At 41.1% G+C, this 24,826-nt stretch overlaps 2 protein-coding genes across 4 annotated transcripts; both read right to left on the bottom strand.

Moving 5' to 3' along the window:
- Nucleotides 1-198: 198 nt before the first annotated feature.
- arf2b (ARF GTPase 2b) lies at nt 199-8,982 on the bottom strand. Of its 2 annotated transcripts, none has more exons than XM_084341920.1 (5): nt 8,886-8,982; nt 7,622-7,779; nt 5,899-6,009; nt 2,480-2,604; nt 199-2,041 (listed from the first exon to the last, which is right to left on the bottom strand). In XM_084341920.1, the coding sequence occupies exons 2-5, from the start codon at nt 7,767-7,769 to the stop codon at nt 1,880-1,882; spliced, it is 546 nt and encodes a 181-aa protein (XP_084198046.1). In that variant the 5' UTR covers nt 7,770-7,779; nt 8,886-8,982; the 3' UTR covers nt 199-1,879. The 2 variants fall into 2 exon arrangements, with proteins under 2 accessions (XP_084198046.1, XP_084198047.1); XM_084341921.1 differs by lacking the exon at nt 8,886-8,982 and adding an exon at nt 8,673-8,760.
- Nucleotides 8,983-11,363: 2,381 nt separating this feature from the next.
- Nucleotides 11,364-22,664, bottom strand: map3k14b (mitogen-activated protein kinase kinase kinase 14b). 2 transcript variants are annotated; one of them, XM_084341865.1, is made up of 15 exons: nt 22,552-22,664; nt 19,423-19,693; nt 19,201-19,276; nt 18,235-19,033; nt 17,329-17,463; nt 17,058-17,187; nt 16,820-16,948; nt 15,539-15,643; nt 14,572-14,735; nt 14,336-14,486; nt 13,497-14,036; nt 13,117-13,223; nt 12,920-13,037; nt 12,736-12,836; nt 11,364-11,882 (listed from the first exon to the last, which is right to left on the bottom strand). In XM_084341865.1, exons 2-15 carry the CDS (start codon nt 19,691-19,693, stop codon nt 11,718-11,720), a joined length of 2,991 nt encoding a protein of 996 aa, XP_084197991.1. In that variant the 5' UTR covers nt 22,552-22,664; the 3' UTR covers nt 11,364-11,717. The 2 variants fall into 2 exon arrangements, with proteins under 2 accessions (XP_084197991.1, XP_084197992.1); XM_084341866.1 differs by having other exon boundaries at nt 17,329-17,460.
- Between the last annotated feature and the right edge of the window lie 2,162 nt (nt 22,665-24,826).

Genomic DNA, 24,826 nt, shown 5'->3' with positions numbered 1-24,826 from the left:
ATCTGCCAGATCTCTTAATACAGAGACACTTAATTATGACTAAAAGCCCTTCAGCAAGTCGCCACAATGTCGTCATTGGTCTGCACCACTTCCTTTATAAGTTAACCAAAGGACTTGCATGACTGAAAATGTGACCTTAACATGCAGAATTAAAAACACACTCAAAGATCAAGAAAAGTCCGACACAGAACCACTAACTGTTGGATCAAATCATGTTTATTAATGTGTTCAGGAAATCCCCACGGAAACAGTTTACAGGGGAACTTACAGATTTACAATCATTCTTGACAGAAGTGCCAGCTTAACCCCCCGTGGTTCAACACTGAGAACGCCTGCTGAATCTCACGACCAGTTAACTGCACACCACTTCCCCATTAACAGGTCTACCGCCAAGTCCTTCCAGCTCACGGACGAGCTACCGACCGAGTGCTTTGTGTTGGTCTGTTCAGTCATGAAGTAAGCAGTGCTCTAATGTGCAGTAGCCCGTCAACAACCAGACATGAAAACTGTGTTTCACCATGTCTGGGCTGTTCACAGTTAAAAGCCTTCATATTTGGTGCCAATCCTTCATCCCAACCAGGAAAATTAGACAGCTGGATGCCTTCATATTTTCAAAATAAAACTGCCAACCGTTTTGTGAGAAAAAACCTCTTCAGTCAAAATCAGTTCAGGCCCTCGAGGAAACACTACTTTCATATACAGGATTTGTCATACTGCTCAAATGCATTTGGTTCAGCAGTCATAGTACAAATAGAAATGCTAAAACTAGTTACAGAAAAAAAAAAAAAAACACATGTAACATCTCTTAAAGGAATAACATGTGAAGCTTGTGAATGTATCAGGACACCTGTCTCAGTTTGTGAAATGCCCAACACCTTGTTTTTGACCTACAGGTAGTAGATGATCAGTCAATTGAACCGAGGGAATTAAACGCCAGCTACCAAACAAATCTGAACAGACGAGAATTGCATAATCATCGCAGATTCTAATTTTAATTTTTTTAGATTGTTGGCTTGCCTTGTGCTTCACGGTCTCTCTTAGTGGGGGGAGAAAGGTAGTGTTCATTGGAGAACCATTGCTAAGAATAATATGTTATATTCCAATATAATAATAATAAAACAAACAGCATGATTTTCAAATGACACCAGAATGATCGAGGATGGGCTTTTTTTTTTTTTTTTTTTTTTGTCCTTTTTCTGTTTTTGATTTGCTTCGACCTGATACAGGTTAAGATGCAATTTACTGAATCTCTTACTGGTGGGTTTGAGGTTTCAAAATCAAAATGAGGTTAAAATGAACATTTAGCATTCAGTCTACATCAGGTGGACATTTCTAGTTAACATAGATATATACTACAGGGAGGGGGGAGGAGAGCTTGCACCCTTGCTCTTTCTTTGCCGTATGAAAACCATGCTTCCTCTGGAGAGTAAGGGTGGGGGAGAAGGGGGCCGTGCAAGACTTGGAGTGGGGGTAGGCTGAGTGGGGCGGAGGCTGAGTTTGGTGGATGGAGAGAGGGGCTTGAAAACCAGACTGCTGATTCCACAGGAGGTGTGTAAAAGGCACGCCAGGGTTACTCCCAATCCCAGCCAACATACACAGAGACGCCTTCACACCCACACACACTCGCTGAACACACAAGGTACACACACACACATGCACGCCCACACGCACACGCACACACAAGCAGCACAGGCTAGAGCCCCAAGAGTACTGACGAGGGGGAGAAAGCAGGAGGGAGGGAATGAAGGAAGTTCTTGAAAGAAAGAGCTGGGGCTGGAGGTCGGGTTAGATGGGAGCGAAGGGGCCTGGGTCCGGTGCTGCCGCTGTGTTGAAACAGAAAAAATAAACAACAAACAAAAAACAAAACTGGTGGAATGGATCATTTCTGGTTCTTCAGCTGGTTGGAGAGCCAGTCCAGGCCCTCGTACAAGCCGTCCCCGCTGGTGGCGCAGGTGGCCTGGATGTACCAGCTGCGCTGGCGGAGGGCGTGCAGGCCCAACTTGTCTGTGATCTCAGCAGCGTTCATAGCGTTGGGGAGATCCTGGAGGAGAAGAAAAACGTCCGTCAGGATGCAGGTTTGATGTTTGACATGTTACAAACGAGTGTTGCAACTGTATGAGAATTCACTGTACGTTAACCATCTCAGAAAATATCACTGTTTCACGATATTACACAATTATTATTATAATAAAAAAACATAGTATTGCATTCTAAACAAATGCAAGATGGACGTATTCAACTCTAATGTTTATGTAATTGTTACTACCAATACAGTAGCATTCAATACCGTAGATAAGTAGATCTACAACGTATGATAACTGCAAATTTTTTATACCATGGTATACCGCTGCAACCCTATTACAAAGTCAGATACCTCTGTATCTAGACATAATCATATCAAAGGAGTATCGTGTCAATTTAAGACAAAATGGATCCTCACAAGTCTCAGTTTTATGATTCATCTGAAGTGTGGCCTCACCTGTTTATTTGCAAAAACAAGCAGCACGGCGTCTCTGAGTTCGTCCTCAGCAAGCATTCTGGCCAACTCCTCCCTCGCCTCGTTCACTCTCTCCCTGTCGTTGCTGTCCACCACGAAGATGAGCCCTGCAGACAGAAACACAGCTCGCTGTTAGCACCGATATAATACCTCACATAAGTTTGGTACATGTATATTTCTTGTGGCTTCAAAGCGTTTCCTCCTCTCTCAGATCAAAAGCTGTGAATCAGTTTGATTAATTATTAATTTGGAGCAAATTGTTCCTGCTGCTTACTAATTCTGTTTGACCTGACAAAAGCCTAATATTTATACCGTGTAATGGATGATGCAGCCCTGAACTCTAACATGGTTGTTATCTAAATATTTAAATTTTGAGGATTATATATGGAAAACGCCAGTGTGCAGTTTGTGTTCACTGTGGAAGCCCATTTCTACAAATCAGAGAAAAACATTTACATAAAAACATCCTGATGAAAAAAATGTGGACTGATTTTAAAAAAAATATTGTATAAAGTGGAAATTATGACCTGAAAGTCATAATTGTGAGATAGAAAGTCGAAATCATGAAATAGTGAGTCAAGATTGTGAGATTTAAAGATCAAAAACAGAAATTATGAGATTACATTGTAAAAATGAGTTAAAAAAATCTAAATTTTAAGATTAGAAATCATAATTCAGAGATTAAAAATCTCAGAGAGGCTTTAGCCAGCCTGAAGAAGAGCTGCTCTCGGTACTCATCCGGGCTCAGAAAACACTGCTCAAGGCCTACACATGAGCCGTTTTCTACACTGAATGATGCATTGTTGTGGTTTTATTTTTCTTTGCTTTCATGGCTGTGGACTCTCTCTTGTGAGTCTAAAATAAAGTTTTAATGGAATTGATCCTGGATATTTTAATGTGAAGAGCTGAAAGTCAAGTACACAGTTCAGCTATTAAGCTGCCTACTGCTGTCAAGTGTAGAAAACGTCCAATTTAAAAATAAACTCAAAATGTGTCACTTCTGCAGGTGTGCTGAGTGTGAACATCAAACTGAAAGCTGAAAACACTTTAATCTTGGCATCCGACTAATTTAAAATGCAGTTGAATGTATTACTTAGTGCTGTCATCCTCTTCTAAATGATGTAAATGCAGCGTTTTGAGAAAGAGGACATTTTGTTCTAAAACGTATCCCATCGAACCACAAGGAAATATTCATGTTTTTTAACTTGCATGTTTCTCTGGCGTCACAGAGCGAGTTCAGTCTATGAAGAAACCTGCTCTGACATTAGTGACTGGCAGTGGAACTGAAACAGAGCGACGCAGCTTTTACCTCGTGTGATTCTGTGTTAATATTTGACAACAGAGCCATAAAACGTGAGGAAACAGAAGAGGACAGCAGATTTGAATTCCTCATGGCTGAAGAAAAATCCATCGAGTGTTTATTCACTTCCTGATTTATGAGCTAGCATGTTTGGTAAATGTTTCATCATCACTGTAGCTTACTGGACATGCAAACGGGGGATTTCTGTATATTTGTGACGATGGACCAAGTTGTCATATAGAGCCTGTAACGAGCTCGCACTTGCTCTGGTCGCTGCTCTGATATTTGTATGCTGCACCACTGACTCGTCTGTTATATTAGACCCTTTGATGTGAGCAGATATTACTGAAACTAAGCTATCGATGCTCACTGCGAGCATGACATTTAATACCACAGTGTTGTCTTTTTTCATACAGCATCGGGTTAACCAAACAGTGTTATATGTATGGTTATAACTCCCTTAAGTGTGAACCACTCCCAGAGAATAAAAAAGCATCTAATTTATTCTGCACTCGTCTTTAAAGTTCAATTTTAGCCTTTCAGGGACAAGATCACCTCTTAAAATTGGGGTCAACTACTGTTTGGTGAATCCACTGAAAAAATAGCAGCATGCACTTGTCCAATTCAATAGACTTGCGTTTATAGTCATTTATCTCTCTTTTCCCCCCTTTTAAATGCTTTTTGTCCTCACTTTCCACGAGTCGTATTGCAGAGAATTCTCTAATGATTGGGTGGTTTAAGCCCTTTAATGAAATAGAGTATTTATGGATTGATGCATCACCTCCTACAGACAGGGAGGCCTTCTCTCTGTGGTTCATTCACAGATGGATCCCATCATTGTTAATTGCTTGAACCTCACCTATTAGTTGTCATGTGTTCTGCTTGCTATCACGCTGATGGCGGCTTCTAGCTGAAACGTGCTCATTTTCAAATTGCTTCTCATCTGTTATCATTTTAATGTACCCATTCTGTTTATTCAGTCTGTGATTATGTTCGTTGTTCATCACATTTTTGCATCTATTCTGTTTTTCATTTGTGCTCTCGACGTCATTGAAAATTAGCGCTTGCTCTCAATGATTTTTAGAGGTTGAATGAATGAATGAATTTTATGCCCACAATAAATAAGAACACCTGTTTTCTGTGAGTGTCAGAGTTTTGTTTATGTTTGGTGAATCCAACATTTGAAGGTATCCTGTTATTACATGCTTTCAACATTTTTATTAAAAGGAGGTGTTTAGGCACTGTCTTTCTCATAGTAGTTACTTATTAGCAGTAGGTTTACTCACTACTCGGTCATAATGGCTTTAGATTCAAAATATTTGAATGATTTTTTTAAAGGTCTGAAGTGTTGAAAGTATGCTGTATTTCACAAGAAAACTTAGAAAGAGGTCAGAAAAAAATAACCTTTATCTTTTATTATCCCTTTAAATCACATTGTAATGCCTCGGATTTACTTTTGAACCCCTTAGTTGGTCCCAAATCCCCGGGCCTGGAAAACCTGAAGGTAGAGGATAGTGGTATTTTACAGACAGCAAGTCAGTGAGTCTGCGTATGTGTGCTGAACCACGAAAACACCAATATATTAGTAAGACGTGCTGTTTTGGGAACACTCATGGGCCTTTTTGATTGATGCCACGGTAACAAACTGTTTTTACCAAAATGATTCACACGTTCAATTTCACACTTGGATGCTCGGTATGTGGATGATGATGTTTGCTGCAGCTCGATCTTTGTCTGGTGCATGCAAGAGAAACAAGAGGAGCTAACACAGGACTAAAGGGGTCTGGGTGGAGCTGCTGGAATCACAAAAGGATTGTGGACAGTAGCTGTAACAAAACACCAGTTCAATTAAGAATTCACCTGCAGGCTGCATCATCAGGACATGCTAGGTGGTATCAGCCCACAGTGCTTTCACATATTCTGATGAATTCAATTTCAGAAAATAGTAGAGGAGTGACACAATAAGCCCTTTGAGGATTGAACAATAGCGTATGAGTCACTGCTTGACTAGTTAAAGATCATCTTTTATGCACCAATGAGGCCACCTATAGGCAGTAATGTTCACTGACACCCCTGCCAGCTCAGATAAAGTCCTCCTCACCTTGAGTGTTCTGGAAGTAGTGGCGCCACAGCGGCCTGATTTTGTCCTGACCGCCCACATCCCACACTGTGAAGCTGATGTTCTTGTATTCTACAGTTTCAACATTAAAACCTAGACAGAGGAGAGACACAAGTACACATCAATAAATTACACAATTCAAGTTTTGAATTCCGACAATATCCAACAATCCATCACTGCAAATTAAATCAATTCAATTATTTTAATTGAAATTGGATTAATTTAAACCTCTAGTTCAGTTAGAGTGTTTAAGATAAGTAGTACACACCAGGGCTGGGTATCAAACCTTAATACTTTTTAGTATGTCAATGACACAGAAACTGTCATGTACTGAAAGCCGACATCAAATCTCTGTAACGCTGCAATGATTAATCGATTAGTGGTCAACTATTAAATTAATCGCCAACTATTCTGATAATTGATTAATCAGTTTAAGTCAAAATTCTCTGATTCCAGCTTCTTAAATGTGAATATTTACTGGGGTCTTTCCTCCTCTAATATTTTTGGGTTGTGGACAATACAAGACATTTGACGATGTCATCTTGGACTTTGGGAAACACTGATGGTCATTTTTCACCATTTTCTGACATTTTATAGACCATATAGCTAATCCATTAATCAAGAAAATAATCTGCAAATTATCTGACAATGAAATCTCTGATCAGATTCCTAAGCTTGTGTATCTATTTATTTTTTGATAAGATAGTTCCTCATTTATATCATTATTTTGCCCACTTTAGATCACAATTCATTTGGGTAAAGTTCTCACCCCCTTCATCTATTAGCTGGTCCCCATTAAGGGTCACCACATCTGTTTCCATCTCGCTGGCCTAACCCAGCATGGAAATCTGATTTCTATGATCTGCATATTCAATTTAACATAGGCTTTTGCACCATGTACCCCTCCTGATGAAACCCTCCCATTTATCTACGCAATTAGGAATGCACAGGCTTGCGCATCCCTAGTGGCTCGGGGAGCAACCCAAGGACACTTCAATAGGAGGAGACAGGGATCAAACCACTAATCCAGTGATCAATAGATGACCAGCTCCACCTCCTTAATCGAAGTACAGCTGATGATGTTCAGACAACATTTAAGATTAGGGGTCAACCAATATGGCTTTTTCAGGGCAAATACCAATACAGATTATTAGAAACCAGGGAGACTGATAATCAATATTTGGAACTAATATTAATTTGCAGTAAAAATTAAAATCTTGCCGTCAATGAACAAAGTAGGACTTGCCCAAGTACTGTCCTGTTGTGCGATTTTGATGTACTTTACTTGAGTATTTCCCTTTTCTGATACTTTATACTACCTCTCCACTACCTTTACTTGTTGAGTAGTTACTAGTTAATTTGCAGATTCATATAATTTTTTTGTTAATAGGCTATTTATTGTGATGTGTTACCAATCAGATAGTGTAGTGTGTGGGACATTGTGTGAGAGGATGTTTCATCATGTTTAATATATCGTCAATCTGACAGAAAAATCGGCTACCGATAATCAGAAAAATGCTGAATATCGGCTCGCATAATCCAACACGCCAATAATCGGTTGACCCCTATTTAAGATTAAAGACCTTTGTCTTCTTTTGTTTAATGAATAACAGGTAATAACATTGAATAACATTCAGACATTACTCAGTTGTAAAATTGGTAACAACACAGTAAAGACAATGGATTAATAAGTAGATATCCATACCAATGGTGGGAATGGTGGTGACTATCTCTCCAAGTTTCAGTTTATATAGGATGGTTGTTTTTCCAGCAGCATCAAGCCCGACCATAAGAATCCTCATCTCTTTTTTGCCAAAAAGGCCCTTGAATAAGCTTGCGAATACATTCCCCATGGTGACAAAGCTGTCAAAGTAGAGAGAGAAACAGGGTTAGGAGGAAAACATGTAGTAGTAGTGTTTCAGACAAGGTGACCATTCAGGTGGCACATACAGTGTATAATTGTTGCGAAACTGAATACACAAAACAGGTTGATGGCAGCAGTATATATGTGGTAGAGTAAAAGGCTCGATTGTGGGAACACAAGTGAGATGTTTGCTTAAGCTAATGGTTAAACGCAAAGGTTACGGTCTATGGTCTTTACATTACCAGTCTGCTCGAGCCGTCAACAACATCAACCATTATTATACGTTTCCCTGCGTTTACATCGCAAAATGTACTTATTTCTCTAACGTGCCTTAAGAGCCAAAAAAACATATATCCTGAGTGAGCTGGATTGTTAAACAGAAAAGCTAACTGATCGCCGGATAAGAAAGGCCTGTTCCAGCTGGCAAACTCCATCCCTATGCAATAGCGGCAGGGATAATATTACTCTATGACTGAGCCGTCACAAGACGCTAGCTCCCTAGCCAACAACACCTCGACCTCAACAAGAGGCCGATTATCCAACAAATGTGGAACTTCGTGTCCGTGAAGGTGTAATGTAAAGTAAAAGTGTCCGGTACGTGTGGACTCGTTGATTATTACAGATAGGTAAATAGCCGAAGTTGGGTGCCGTTAGCTGGTTACTACTGCTCGAAGCCGATTACTGCTAGCTTTAGCTACTAAGGGCGGATGCTTCAGCTAGTTAGCTTGCTAGCTTGTAGCTCCTCGCTGATAGCGGCAGACAATTTCGCGATTTTAACGATGAAAAGAGCTCCGCTGTTATTAATACACGGCGACACGTCATTCACTATCAAACCCTGACATGCTCTATAAAACATCGGCGAGATTTCAGTCCGGTATTTGGTAAAACCCACAGTGACAGCTCTTTGATGTGTCCGTTATATGAACTGCTGTCGGGAGCCAGCTAACGGTGCTGCCGTTAGCAAAATGCCGCGTCACAGTAAAGAGAGAACACCGTGACGTCATGTCAAACGCCACGGAAAGCGGGCAGTTCGTGCAGAGCGGCAGTCACTTCACACATTATCACATTTTAGGACGAGAAACGGCGCGTTTGTGCGGGTTATTACCTCTAGAAAAGACAGCTTCTCGATCGTTCCGTTATCTTTCACTGTCACTCCAAAATGGCGTCTTGCGCAACCAGGGAGACACCGGCGTACGGGCACTTCCCACTATCACGTCTGATCCAATCACAGTGCAGATGGTGTAACTGATGACCCGCCTCCTTTATCCTGCCGTCCAATCACAGCGTCAGCAGAACCCTGTGTGTGCACATAGCACAAAATGTCGAGGAAGTGAACCGCACACAAGTTTATTCAAGTTTCAGCCACAGTGGACAAACACGACTGACTGGACCTGGTGTGCTCACTGTGATCATTACCCAAAATATATGTTACTGATCGGGGATTGATTCTCAATAATATGTACAGAAGGGCCAAAAGTATGTGGACAGGTGTGTTCAGTGGCTGTTGTTTCATGGCCTGGGCCTGACCCCCCTTCAATGATACAGCAGACAAAAGTGAGCTTACAACTTTGTGCCAACACTCCCTTTCCCATTTCAGTGGTTTTCCCAGTTTGCTGTGGAGGAGCCTGACAAACCTGCCCCCGACCACATCCATCACCACTGGGGTGATCTGGATCACTCACGGCTGCCAGTGTTGGACCTCACTGATGCTCTTGTGGCTGAATGAGAGGAAATCCCCACAGCCTGGTTCAACATGTGAAACCAGAGGAGTGTGTTGCGGTTTGTGGCTCTTATAAAGTGGTTTTGACGATGTAATAAAGTGGTAATTATTATTTTTTTTATATTATTTTGTATTGACATATTTTGAAACTAACATATAAACCACACATACATCAGTACCCACAGCCCAACTTGAACATACACTCCTACACTCGCATCCGAGTTGGTTACAAATAACCCAGCGCAGTTCATCTCAGCCACGTGTCAGGGGCACAAAGGCTCACAGTATTAAATGCCAGCCACATGTGGTCGTTAAACACAACATTTAGGACTTAGTGTAAACAAAATCAAAACAACACAGGCCTCATTTATCAATACAGATGGAGTCAAACTGAGTCCAAATGTTGCAATAAGGGACCCGAGGATTCTTCCCATTTAAGCTGACATTTTAAATTCTTGGATCGCAGCTCATCCATGTGTATAACTGCGTCTTGCTGTCCTTGTTTTCTTCCATTTGACTTTTCTGATCTGTTCGATCAGCTGTTTCAGAGCAGCAGAGGCCCTCTCGTATCCTTTGTGTTGACATTTTGAGGTTTCTGAAAGTCAACAAAAGTGATTTTCGCACTGCACTTAGCCCCAGGCTGCAAACCGTTCACACTGGCACAATCCAGCCACGCTCCAAAGTAGGCCAACGCCGACTTCAGCCCAGGTCTTGCTGGCCCAGAGCAGAGTTATCACTTGAAAATCAACTAAACACATGTTTAAAGGGGGCCAGGGCTAGTAGAAGTGCAGGGTGGTTTGTACAGCAGTGGGCTTAGTGTTAACCTGGGTTAACAATCTGTGTGTGGAAAGACTACGGATAGCCCTGGGCTGAGGATATGCAGTGTGAAAAGCCTTAAGAAATACTTTCTAGACTAAGGAAATGACCTAAAGCTAATATTAGATTATGGTTCTTGCTGTATTTTGTTTCAGGCCCGGAGGATCGACTGTTCTGATCACCACATAAAGACTCATGTTATAGAATTAGAGTAAAGTGTTAAGTTGTTGGGAAAGAAATGCTGTTGGTGCTGTGAAAATGTGGTTGGCCATGTTAAATATTTGCTTTAGCAGGAGCTGCCCCGCATTCCTCAAACAAATCATTCCTCATCTGAAAAAGCAAAAAACAAACAAGCCACCAACTACAACAACTAACTCAACCACGAGGCTGCTGCCAGAAAAAATAAAGCCCTCATTTTAATTTATCTTTTTACATTATTTTCATGAAAACACAAGCATAATGTAACACTGCTGTTTTTCACCATAACTCATCACAGCTACTGCTTGCACTTTTTATTTCAGGAGATATTTCCTTTTTATTAACATGTATACATATTAAACATGCTATTCTGTTTTATGTTATACTCACTATTGTTATTGCAAATATATGATTTTGATTCATTTATAAATACGCATGATATTATCTTCACATTATGACACATTATTACGTATTCTGTGTAATTAATGTTTATATATGAACCATTATTCATATTACTACATCATATATGAACCTGTTGATATCAGTCTGCATAGATATCTTTATATACATTATATCCTTTATATATTTCATACAGTGGATACATGTATATATTTCATTATATTTACAATTATATACAGTGGAACTATACTGTGCAAATACAATCCAAGTATCTGCAATTATATTTATATTCTGTTAGTATATAACTATACACCATGTGCATTACAGTTACAATGTCTGTATATGTGAAAGGGATTTTTTAGAAAACAAACAGAAGAGAACAGCTTCTTCACCTGGGAGCTCATTTATTATTAAGATATAAAAGGTCAGTAACGTTCAAGTATGAAAAACTTCACGGCTCAGACGGTTGTTTATTATTTTTAGCTTTTTGTAAAGCTTGAAAGGCTCAAAACAACATGACAAAAAAACTCTAGATTCCAGATCACAGAGGAAACAAAGAGGTACAGTATACTGAAACTGTCCATACAGGCAAGACAGAGACATAACTGATAATAAACTGAAGAACTGATACGGGAAGATCATCTTTACAGATACAAAGTCAGAAGTCAAGCACTTTCATCCTGCAAAATTAGTCACATCAGCAACATCCAAAGATACAGTGTACGCATCTTTATGTCCACGTGGCTCAGGATCAATCAGTGTGTAAGTTAGTGCAAAAAAACAAAAGAAAATATGAAAAATGTGTCATTCTCTGAGTTCCAGCTTCCCGTCTCGGACTCTCCACCTCCAGCGCTGACATCTGTCAGGAGCAGGAACGCAGCGCAGCCACAGACAAGACTCTTTGATCTCCTGCTCGAAGGACACCGTCTTCCTGTCCAGAGTCTCCAGAGTGAAGGCTTTACCTGAGATCTGAGTGACAGACGAGAGGTCATTCACGAGGACATCAACACTGACTGAAATGTGTCTAGGTGTCTAGTCAGAGTCTTGTCTACTTATTCTCTGATCAGATTGTTTCAGATTCACATCCAAAAGTTGCCAGTTTTTGAAGATTTTATTTAGATAAAGTTATTTTATGGCTGCTTGAGTTCAGTCAGTGTTTCACAGTTGACAGAGTCAGATAGCTGGTAGAGGAGTTTGGGAGTTTACCTAAAGAAACCGAATATTTAACTGATTAAAACCATCTAGATGAGGCTGAGCTCATCTCGACAGATTTCAGAGCGAGACTTCTCCTTGAGGAGACTTGTATTTCTGGTTACAAGGGGGATCTTATTTTTTAACAAAAAGGTCTAGCTCTTTGGAAATTGTTTCAACTTCAGCCTGTCAGGGGGAAAAACAAGCACTTTTAGTGGACGTATGTTTGACGGTCGTAGTTGCCCCAAAGGGCCAGATGAGGTGATCTACTCCACCGATCTCAAAGGTTTTGCAAAGTATGAATCATGTACACACCAAAAACACGTAAATACAAGGCTCAGGTTTAAATATACTGGAATTCCCTGTTAAGTAGGTATGATTTTGAGGTAGAGAACAAGAAGGTTAGAGTCTGTTTTCAGTGCAAATCATTTTGTTTCAAATGTTTTATGAAATCGAGTTTCATTTCTCAATTCTGCTGCAGTGACACGCCTCAAAGTTCCTGTTTCAGGATATAGTCATTTTTTAAAGGTTGCATTTGAATTAAAATAGATTAAAAATAAAAAAATAAAAAAAGAGGAAGCCTTTTAGGCCTCAGTTATCTCCAGAAAAACATCAATGATCTGTCTCTTACCTGATCACTAATCCCGATAGCGACATGGCCCACTTTGACCTGCCGACGCTCACGAATCCTCAGACACTCGCCCTGCACGTTCTCAATCCAGATGTCAACACCTGGAGTATCAGAGCGGTACAAATAACAGTGAAAACACAATTCAACCACTGTGTGACGTGCTGATACAGTCCTGCTGTCGTACCTTCGAAGCAGTACGAGGACGGCTGATTCGCTGAGGTCGACCACTCCAGGTGTCCGTCTGTGTGGCTGTTGCAGGAGGAGAAGACTCCAGAGCTCAGGTCATCAGACGAATGGTCGTCCTTGAAAACAAAGATATTTTATTTTTAATGAGGGTTTGATTTAACGAGCACACATATAGCTACATCTGTAGATACACACCTTCTCTGAAGCATCTATCTGCGACGTGTCCGAGCAGCTGAAACAGGACGGAGGGTCATCTCGAGGTTCAGGAGACGGGGTCTGGATTGTGGTGCCTATAGCTACATCTAACCAGAGACAACACTTCTGTTAGCTCTTTCTAAAACTGTTGTCTACATTAGTTATTTAGACACAGAAACATGGGAGTGCCCCTTTAAGACAGACTGGAAAAAAACAATCTAAACATATTTTTTACAGTGTTCAACAGAGGGGAAAAGCTTGCTTCATTGCAGCCACCATATCAGTCGGTGAGATGAGATAAAATGAGTCTGGACGTGTTTCCAGTCAACAAATTGGTAAACAGAGTGTGTTCCTGCCGCTGAGCTGTTTGTCTGACTCACCGTCTCGGAGGTATTCCAGCTCTGGCTCTGATCCCCATGATTCGTCATTTGTCTGTTGACCTTTCTGCAGCAGAGGGAAATGACCTCTGAGGGCTCGGAGATACTCTGTAGACATGGAGGAGTCCCACTCCTCTTCCTCCTCCTCCTCCTCCTCTTCTTCATCTCCCTCTTCTTCCCAGTCCCCCTCATAGTCTCCGTCAGTTTTCAGCCACTTCTCCTGAATATACTCCTCCTCTCCCATGTATATATCCACCTCTGAATCAGACCAGGTGTCCCAGTCTGCAGTGTAATCATCCTGCAGGGATTTCGGCCGGGACTCTCTGGATAATGAATCCGTCTCTACTTCAGAGTCTTGGTCTGAGTCACCTTCTCCCAAGTCATTGCTGTCCTCGTCCACTGCTGTAGTCCTCCAGGGGCTCACCCAGTACATCGCTGGTGCAGATGGTTTAGTCGGGATGATCTTTCTGTCTTCAGTCTGGCTCCTGCCACGATGCAGCTTCTCACAGGCACTTTTGATGGACCAGGGACTCAGACCTCCAACTGTGGAGCAAATATTCACTTTTAGAGTCCTCAGGTATAAAGATAATAACACAACAACAGTAAGGTACATTGGATCAAATGTTTTAACCTGAAAATGGACAATTCTGTGTTTTTATAGACAATCTCATCTCTTAAAGGCCAAAACTATATTTGGAGTACCTCAGGGGTCGATCCTGGGTCCCGTTTGATTTTACTTGCTCCCTCTTACATCATTTAAAGCAATGACACTTCTATACAGTTTATAATAAAAACACATTTTCTACATTATAAGATGCTTCTTGAATAGGTAACCCATCGACCTGCTCTGAGGGCCTTGGTGGTTTTCCTTCTGAGCTCCTTTGCTGATGCTCGTCCCTCAGGGTCCTTCTTGAGTCCGGCTCTGAACACTTTGGCCGTGAAGTTGTTGCAGTTGGACGGCACCTCCCACAGAGGTGGAGGCTCGTTGACAATCTGACAAACAGATGACAAGAAATGTGAGAAAGCCTACAAGCAGTTTGTTTCCACTCACTGGATAGAGGATAAAGAAGACCGGCACCTGGAGACACAGTGGATGGGAGTAGTAGCGTATCCATGGGTGGCATCCGTTGAGCATGTGCAGCAACATACAGCAGCTGCTCCACACATCCGCCTTGGAGCAGAGTTGATCTCCTTGCGCCACCTCGGGGGCCATGTGGGTCTCTGTGCCGGGGAAGGCAGCTCCTACATCCACAGACAAACAGTGAATTCATTTTAATTTATTTGTCTTTTATCTGAACTTGTCCGTCAGCTGGTTTCCACATGATTCCACATGAGTTTTTTATACGTTCTGACATGACTCAAACTTTATCAGAGAAACATTGTGATGTCACTTTAACCTATGAGTTTATTTTATTATCGTAAATACAGAAGCTATTTCCTCTAATCACTCACTGTGTTCCACTTTAATTTGACAAAGCAGTGTTGTAAGAAGCACCTAAAAGTGATACTTGAGTAAAAGTGAAACTATTGTGTTAAACTTTGAAAGTGAAAGTCATTCGCAGGAATAGTACTTGAGTAATAGTCTTAAAGTATTTATTTAAGTATCAAAAGTATTTTTTGGCAATAAAGTTATGTATTAAAAGTACAAGTAAAAGTAAAAGTCTACATATATTTACATGTATGTATGTATATACTGTGGGTATACACACATATATTATGGGTCGACCGATTATCAGATCCAATATTCAGGATTTTTGTGATCAACAGAATATTTTTTTCTTTTTAAAACACAGCTGTTTGCAGGATGCATCGTGATGCTCACGACAAAAATAGTTTAATCTTATGACGAATAACTACACAGATTTAGCCAACTTCTCACTAAAACAGTAGTCTTGTTTGCTTATGTAGGTCATTTAGATGCATCAGTATTAAATCGAGACTGTTTCAAAACCATTTAAAGCTCCTTGTTGTATGTTTAAAGTGAATTTGTGCAACCAAAAGTAATGTATGCTCTATTTCTTGCTGACTTTGTGGACTCTACTCACCCCTGAAAGCCTTCGTGCTCCGCCCATTGTCATCCAGAGTCTCTGAGAGACCAAAGTCACAGAGGAATGTGTCTCTGCAGTCTGCAGACAGCAGCACATTGTCAACTGGAATAAAATCAACACACAGGATTTAGAGAGACAGCTTGTTTTCATTTGGAGCTCATTATGAAACAGTTGACTGAGAAATCAGGAGGCTGTCAGAGGCTGTCAGACTGACGGGCACACAGGAGGCCAAAGCCTCTGAAGCTCCTGTCTGGAGGTGACATCTTCAAAAATAAAGCACATATTCTCCACCTCTTCATGAAGATGATGAGTCTGAGTCTGGCTGAGTGAAATCGCTCACAGTGAGGACAATGGAGAGGCCTAATTTGAGCGAACCCCTTCCCACTCAATCCTCTCAGCATGGATTACTGGAGGGTTTAGGGGTGAGATGTCAGTTTAGGATTAAATACCAACACAGGGGATGCTGACTGACAGAAGAACCTGCAGCTAGAGGCTTTACTGCCGTCTGTCTGTTGTTGGGGACCACATGCAACTGATATTGTTTGTTAACGATGGATGAAAGATGAGGAAAATGATAAAACATGCCTCTGTTTCCATCATCACATCATCATTTCACATCTATTTTTAGCCCTCCTGTTTTGACATACATTTTCATCACCTCCATATTCGTCTTTTTTTTCTCATACTAAAGTGCCTCGACACAGAAATGCTGCACAGGGTGTAGAAAGAGCGTGTTGTTTGACAGGATTATTAAACTGGATTAAGGTCTCTTGAGATCTTAATCTACAAAGTAGCTTGTAATTATATCTATCAAATAAATGCAGTGGCATAGAAATTACAATATGTCCTCTGACATTTACTGAAGAGGAAGCAGAACGGAGCTTTAAGCTGCATTAAATGATGTTTTGGCCACTTGGGGGCAGCAGAACAAGCTGTAAACACAACACAACAAAATATTTTCACGGAGTAAATGGGAGAGTTAGCAAACAGCAAGATTAGCATTCATGTAGAGGCTCTTTTCAGGCAACCCAACAAATATAAGTCCAATATTTACGCTCTTTTTGCTCTGTTTTTGGTCGCCACCACCTCCTGAGAAAATGCTCCAGTATTACATCTTTTTTCAACCAAAACAAAGAGCTGAAAGATGCTAAAATTTGTCAAATCTGTTACATCTTAACCAACATGTAGCCCACGCAGACATGACTGACCTGACCTGAAATATCCGGATGCTGTAAACTCCACTTATCTAATAAACACCCAGACCCATCAAGAACATACCTTTGACATCCAGGTGAAGGACCTTTCTGCGGTGCAGGTGTTCCAGCGCCCCCAGTGACTGATGGAGGTAATGCAGGGCCAAATCCTCGGGGAGGGAGGTCATCTCTTTGAGAAGCCCGGCCAGACATGCTAAGGAGGTTTTGGACAAAGACTTTAATGTATAGGACTATTTTCAACGTGTGTCATCTGTACTTTAATGAAACAATATGTGTGTTATTTATTGTTAAACAAAGTTCACCTGGCTTCAGGTCCATGAAGAGCACGATGTTGAGTCCATCCCTCACAGCCCCGAAGAGCTCGACCACACGAGGAGAGTTGAGAGCGCTCCACGTTCTCACCTCCTCACAGCTGAAGTGACTCAGAGGAATCTGCAGCCAGCGGACGACAAAACGCTGAATAATATTTCACTTACTTTTAACTGAGTCATTGTTTCAGTGATGAGGGGTGTAAAAAAAATCCCTGGGTGGTGCATATCTGGGCTTAAAGTGACTCAGTGTTTCTTGGCTCACCCTCTTGGCAGCACATTTGAATCCAGTCCTTTTGTCCCGAACACAGAACACGTCACCGTATGAGCCGTTCTGGATGTGATGAAGGACGCAGTACTCCTCTCCCTCTCTGTACTGACAGCGGCTGGGCTGGAGCTGCTGCAGGAAACAAGGGCAAACATTGAAGACATAAAATGATGAACAGGCTGAGAGAAAGAGGAGCAGCTGGAGGGCTAGCACACCCTCGATCAGTGATGTCGCAGCAGGTGTTTCCTGTCTGAGGTCAGAGGTAATTGTACGTTACCTAAAGTTGCTTTAATTAAACTTGTATACAAACAGTTAATCAGACGATGCTATGAGGTTGTTCCTGGTGAGAAACCCAAAGACAGTCACCTGATTCTGATTCTGCAGTTTGTCTACAAAGCATTTTAACCCGGTTGAGCTCTTTGTTTTGGTTTTTACGGCCTGAAACTTTACTGGTTCAGTACGTACGTTTTTGGCAGCAGCAGGGAGCTGCTTTTAAAACAAACAAAAAAAAGGTGATAAACCCACAGAGCTCTGCTCAGCATCTACTGGCAGACAGACAAAGTTGCTGTTGATAGTGATATATTATAATTCTCAACAGAAAGATAAAATGCTGTACTCACTCTAAGTGGATATTGTATCGCAAGATCTGATATTATGGCAAAAAACACAAACGATTCATTTATACCTCTACACCTCCACTACACTTACACAGGAAAATATTGTACGTTTAACTCTGCTACATTATTTTATCCCATTTGTTGCATTATGGGAGATGTTTTTGGTGCTTGATCCATTATCTGGATCTGTTTCTCAGATTTCGACCTGTTCCTCTTTTAATTTGTGACCCTAAATTTGCTGAAATTCTCAGGAATAGTGTGTATAATCTGGATGTAAAAGTCTTACATGGTGAAATAAGAGTCCTTCATTGAGCGGTTTGCTGCTCTTCGAGTCGTTCGCAGACTGTTTCATCAAATCTCTGAAGAAAGATGAAGCGTACAGCCTTGACATCCTCGTCACTCTTCCTCTGAGGACGTCCACGACTGTGTCAGTATCACTCAAATCATCAAAACCAAAGTCACACTGAGATGTATTCACACTACTGGGGGTGTAAGTGGAGTCTGAAATTCCCGGCAGGCTTTGAACACAGCCTGATGAGTCTGACTCCCACTCAGCGTGAGAGGAGGAGGTAAATCCGGACACGTGCATCAGGTCAAAGGTCAGATTTGACGCTCTGGCTTCAACTCCAAAACTATCTGGTGCTTGTGTGTCGTCCTCCCCGCCGCACGATGAGTCCGACTCGCTCTCGTGAGTGCGAATAGATTCACAATCAGAGTCTGATCCTCCTCTGCTGTCAGAGCTGGATGTGTCTGTATCTGATCTGTCCTGGTCCTCTGACTGAGACTCTGACACACACTCACACACATCTGTACAGCTGCAGGACTGCAGCTCTCCATTACCGCAGGAGTCCGTAAACTGAGGAGGAGGCGGGATGATCTCAGCAGATGATGTCATCTCTTTGTCAGCTGATTTCAGCCAATCAATCTCCTGCACCCAAAGGCCTCGGATGATGGGCGGTTCCTGCCCTCCCTCCTGGTTCTGTCTCCTGGATTTCCTGCGTTGCTTCCTCTGGAAGTGGTGATGGTCCACGTTAGAGTCCTCGTCCTCGCTGTCGCTCATCAGGGCAGCTTCCTTGTTGAGAGACCTGCAAGAAGATATATGTCACGTTTAGGATACAGAAGCTTTACTGGTACAGAGTAAGCATTACTAACAGCCCTTTCAATGAAGCTTTTAAAGTTTTTATATCCTCACAGCCAAAGTGTTTCAGTTGAGACTTGCTGATGGCAGCGTGTAGTAAATATTGTGAGGTACCTGAGCTTTTTGAGCAGCTGAGATCTTGAGTAAGGACCCTGTGTGTTGGTGGGGCTGAACTCCTGAAAGTCTTCACCTGGAACAGAGAAGCATTCACAATAAGAGTCTGACGATTTTTAAAGAAACTGCAGTATACATTTATTACGTTTTCCCCTTAAATCATCATCAGTATCAGTGGAAACTTCCCCTGTTTCATTAATAATTTATCCACACTGATCTTACTCTCGGCCTGTGCGACTATAGAGACGCAGGCGTTTTCCTCGGACGCCTCGGGCCCCTCTGTGAACACGTGTTTGGCGGTGCCGTGCTGCATCACCCGACTCAGATGGGGGGCGATGGCCTGGACCAGCGAGTCCTTCTCCCCCTCACACCCTTGGCTGTCGTCCTCTTTGCCAAGAAAAGAGAGTTCAGATCCTGCGGTCACGATGACAAACGGTGTGTTGGATTCAAACATCCTCGGGATGGCCATTTCTCTGTCACTGTCAGGGTGCATCTACGAGGGTGGACAAAACACATATATCAGTACATACATAAATATATTTATATATATGTATTACTCTTCTACTATACGATGGTGATATATTGCTCAATAAGTGTTGTTATGTCATAATTTTGGACTTTGAATGGTTTAAATTCCTGTTGAGTCAAAGCCACGCTAGCCGCTCTAACAGGCTATTATTAGTCATGGTGGGGCTTTGAGCTAAATGCTAACGTCAGCATGCTAACATGGTCACAGTGACAATGTTACCATAGTGATGTTTAGCAGGTATAATGTTACCAAGCATCTACATCTTAGTTTAGCCACGCTAACATTTGCCAGCTGGCCTCAAACACGAAGTGCAGCCGAGGTGACGTTGCTCGCTAGCTTACGGCTAACAAACACTAAAGAAATCTGTCTGTTTGCGGCGAGCAAACTTGCAGGTGTAACGCAAATATCTGATATTTGTTTTATTCATGTTAACTTTAGTCCCCTTTGTCGACCTCCTTCCTCACTCTTGACAGGCAACCACACGAAACACACAGTTCCCTTGAGTACAATAACAGATTTCTCTGGTTTGACCATTGTTGGAAACATTTGGGATGACGTAAATGCGCAACTCAACAAAATATATAACAAAGATCTGCTAGTTTTTTGACATTTTAAAGCAGAATTCTTATATTTTACATCTTTAAGTGTGGTGGAAGTCAAGACCGCTGCTAGCGTCACTAAAAAAACAGCACAGCATCAGCCAGAAACATTCACATAATTACGGTGGTATATTGTATTTTTGTATATATATTTTATACGTGTTTTGTTATTGTCTCTTTTTGATAGTCGCCCCCAGCAAACATTGGTTTGTCAGAGAAGAAGTGGGGAGTAACCGCAGCGACGCGGCGTACGGTGGAGCGTGTGATGTTTGTGTAATTACTCTCACTGCCTGAAGGGGGAGACAAGAGCAGGTTTAAACTATTTGAACAAAAAAAACACCCTCAGATAAAATAAAAGCCCATGTCAGATCAGCTCCAGTAGAAACAGAAAATTCATAATCGGTCTTTTAATGTGGTGGTATTTGCCGCGGCCGGGCGTGAATGAACAGACACCAGTAGTGAGGCTGGCAAGGTGAGTATAAATAGTACGCAGAGGAGCAGCCGCATGCTTTCCACTGAGGGCGGCCAGCTGTCCAAGTCTCTCTTCCTCAACACTCGCCATGTTGACAGCGAATACTGGAGGATCAAAACACACACACACTCCCACACATAAAGACTGCACTCGTCCTGAAGTCCTCAGAGAGGCCGAGGGTGGAGGAGATGTCACATCTGAAGTAGATCGGTTGATAATGTGAAGACGTGGAAATCAACAGGTGTGTTTGAGTGGTGACAAAATAATAACTACTAATTACTGGTACAAAAGTGACACCAGTGTTATACCAAAGTCATGCTTGAGTAAAAGTTAAGACATTGTGCTAAAATTTTACTTTTGTAGACGTGGAAGTCACCCAAATGAAAACTATTTTAGTGAAATTTAAGTTAAAAAAATGTATTTTCTGGCAATAAATGTACTTAAGTATCAAAACTACAAGTTAAAGTAAATTATGGGCAACATATATTAACTTATATGTATGTACTGTATACTAGTGTTTAATCGATAATTGGCCGTTGATTAGCTAGATCAGTGTTTTTTGATCGGATCAGGTTTAAAATAAAAACTTTGAGGCAATTTGCAAAGTAACTAGTAACTAAAGTTACCAAATACACGTAGTGGAGAAAAAGTAGAAGTAAAAAGTAGCAGAAAATGGAAATACTTGTACTTGTGAAAGTACCTTAAAAGTGTACTAAGGTAAATTTACATGAGTAAATGTACTTAGTTACATTCATCACACAAACACTGATCCGTCTATCAAACACTGATGAACGCTGCTCTTCCCATGATGCACCACTAAATACATTTCCTGTCAGCGACACTGCTGTTTCCCTCTTCACTGTCCGACCGAGTACATTTACTTTCGTATTATACTTTAGTACAATTTTGACCTACTTGTACTTTACTTGAGTATTTCCATTCAATGCTACTTTACACTTCTTCTCCTCAATTCAGGGGAAAATATTGAACTTTTACTCCTCTCCATTTATTTTAGACTATAGTTACAGTTACATTTTGTTACATTTAGTGTATTTAAAACACTTAAAACAACCTAATGAGGTTTTAATTTAACACACCGAGGTGTCGTCCTGCAGAGGATACTCAAAATGCACTGTATATGAAATAGACCAAACGCTGAGTGTATATAAATCTTTAAACATTTGTCGTTGACATAATTATAAAATACCAACACAGCTGATTAATTAAAAGTATTTTAAAGTAAGTATACTTAAGGACAATTCTGTCATGTACTTTACTGCAACTTCATACTTGTTACAGTTGAGAGGGAAATACTTGACTATATGTTTACGAAACAACAAGTTACAGGCTAGTTGTTATATAAATGTAAACTTACTGGTATACACTATGCAGTACTACTGCTAATCTACCCAGCAGTATACAAAGTACATTAAAATTGTCTCCACATGGATGAAGTACAACATTAAAATGCTCTTACATGTGATAAAAACATAATAATATAATACTCTGTAATGACATAACACAGTATTAGTAGCCACTCTGCACAGTGAGTACTTTTACTTGTGATACTTTCAGCACATTTTGCATTCAGAAGTTGCTGCAGAGTGTTTTTAGACTATGATCTTCCTACTCTTACTCAACTTCTTCCACCGCTGCCTGCGAGTATAACACCTCCAGCAGAACAAAGTCAGCCTGACAGTCTGGTTTTAAGTTCCAGTTAAGTGAAACTCTGCACCATCAGAGCACGTTACCTCAGAGAGACGATCAGCGGCTCGTTTCCTGTCTCAGGTTCAGGTGAAATCTCTCCAGTGATCCTGAGAAAAGTTTCCTAGACTCTGTCTGTTCGTCCTGTGTCATGTGTGCATTAGCGTCCAAGTGTCCAAGTGTCCTACCGGCTTCCTGCCCCCCTCAGGCTCCTGTGATTGGTCGACCATGTGTGGGAGTTATGAGATCTTACACCTCAGTCACCCTGACCCACAACCCCCCCCTACACACACACACCCACCACCCACACACAGCAGCCTCCAAAGACTGTGGATGCCCTCAGTGACACTTGGAGCCCGTCTGTTGTTGGACTCTTTTAGGGTCTTGAATGTTTCCGTCAATGCAACTTTAAACACATTAAAAGTTTCCACTGTGCTTAAATTAAGACAGCATGAAGTTAGAATTAAATATATCCAAGTTAGTGATGGGAGAAGGCATGAGTCCTGCATTCAAAACACAAGTATTAACATCAAAATATACTCACAGTACCACAAATAAAAGTACTTGTTGTACAGAGCTGTTCCTTCATCACTTTAAAAAGTGTAATATGTCAGAATTTTAGTCGACAACATTCAAATATTAAATTATCAACAGAATGTGAAGAAATAACTGTCTTGATGTTATGATATTTATGTGTTGTTACAGAGATATCTACTGAAGTTAGCATGCTAACCGGCTAGCCGCCATCTCGGTCCACAGCTCGTGTGCCAGCAGAGTAAACACTAACTGCTCCGATCCCCCAGTTCAGACTGCTAGCTGCAGAGCTAACTGAGCTGCTAAATATCTGTTGAATACACCAAAATCTCATTTTCAGATGTATTTATTATTAATTATTAGCATCTTATTCGAGCAGCAACACATTTTGAAAGTATGATTCAGAAACACAGGGATTTATCACATGCTGAGCACCAGTTCAGTTAATAGTCATAACAGGTTATATTTTTCACATTTCCCATCTTTTATTTACATTATTTAGGAACATGTGATGTTCAGATATTTGTGAAATATAAAGTATAATGCCTGAAAACAACAATCAGTTCAGTTCAGTGTCTTAATCAGCTCAGCTTCCTCTCCGCCAACACATTCGATGTCCCAAATAGAGAATCTATACATTCCTGTGGGAATTAACAAAATACCAGAGGAGGGAGTGTAAGAGCTGCTGTGTGTGTGTGTGTGTGTGTGTGTGTGTGTAATGAGGGTGTGGGGTCGCTCTCCCTGGCAACATCTGAATGGGATCAGTGGCTGACCAATAGTGAAGCTGTGGAGAAAGTTTGCTCCCAACGTCAAAGGGTTTTTTGTCACTTTGCTCCTCTCTGCTGTTGGTGGGTCAAGTCTGCTAAACATAGAGCTGAAAAGCCTCACTGACGTTAAACAGCCTCTCCTCGGCTCATTCACAGAAATTAACAGTAAGCTCGTTAAATTAATTGACGACGAGCAGCAAAGTGGTATAAATCAACGACAACCACGCTGTTTTTCACTCACCGTTTAGAGGAAGAGTTTGACATTAAAAAAGCATTTTTACAGCCTATATAATATAAAACTCTACAAAACAATCAAAGCAGGGACACAGGTTTAGAAAAGCTAGCCGGGCTTTTCCTGAAGCTAACGAAATCTACCTACAGGCTCTTTAACACTCACTGAACAGGTTATCAGTACAAAAGCTGAAGTTTAAAAAAGGAAATTTTGTCCTTTTACAGGAGTTTATGCTCCAGATAACTGATATCTAGGAGAAGTGATGTCGTTTGTTACCTTAGTGCGGAGCAAAGCTAGCAGTTTCCTGAGCTAATCGTCTGCTGGCTGTATCTTTATATAAAACAGACAACTAAAACAACTAAAACAGAAACGTATACTGACTTATTGGCAATATTATTATTATTTCTCCAAAATTCCCACATAAATTTACTTTAATGTAAATATTTTGTTCTCTTGAGTAAATTTTTTTAAACTGATATCATGAATTACGTTATTTAATTTAACCAAAATATAACAGTATTTCCTAAAATGTTACATTTTGAGGGCAGATTTTAAGGCGGGTTTCAGAACAATGACCTGTGAATGACAGTGTGAAAGGTTTCTGTGCACTTGTATAAATTATTAAGTGTTTCAGACTGAACTCGCCACATTAAAGTGAAAACATCCAGCTTTCCACCTCTCTGCTCACAAAGACATCAGTGTGCGTTAAAGGGCTTTCATATAAGTAACCGTCCTGTACATCCTCACACAATGGGGCCTCACAGGAGAGCAGCATCTGACCCCATTTAG

Source organism: Pagrus pagrus (assembly GCF_965226575.1).
Source record: "Pagrus pagrus genome assembly, chromosome: 21".
Lineage (NCBI taxonomy): Eukaryota > Metazoa > Chordata > Actinopteri > Spariformes > Sparidae > Pagrus > Pagrus pagrus.
The sequence above is the reverse complement of the archived record's forward strand: the minus strand, read 5'-3'. Positions and strand labels throughout refer to the sequence as shown.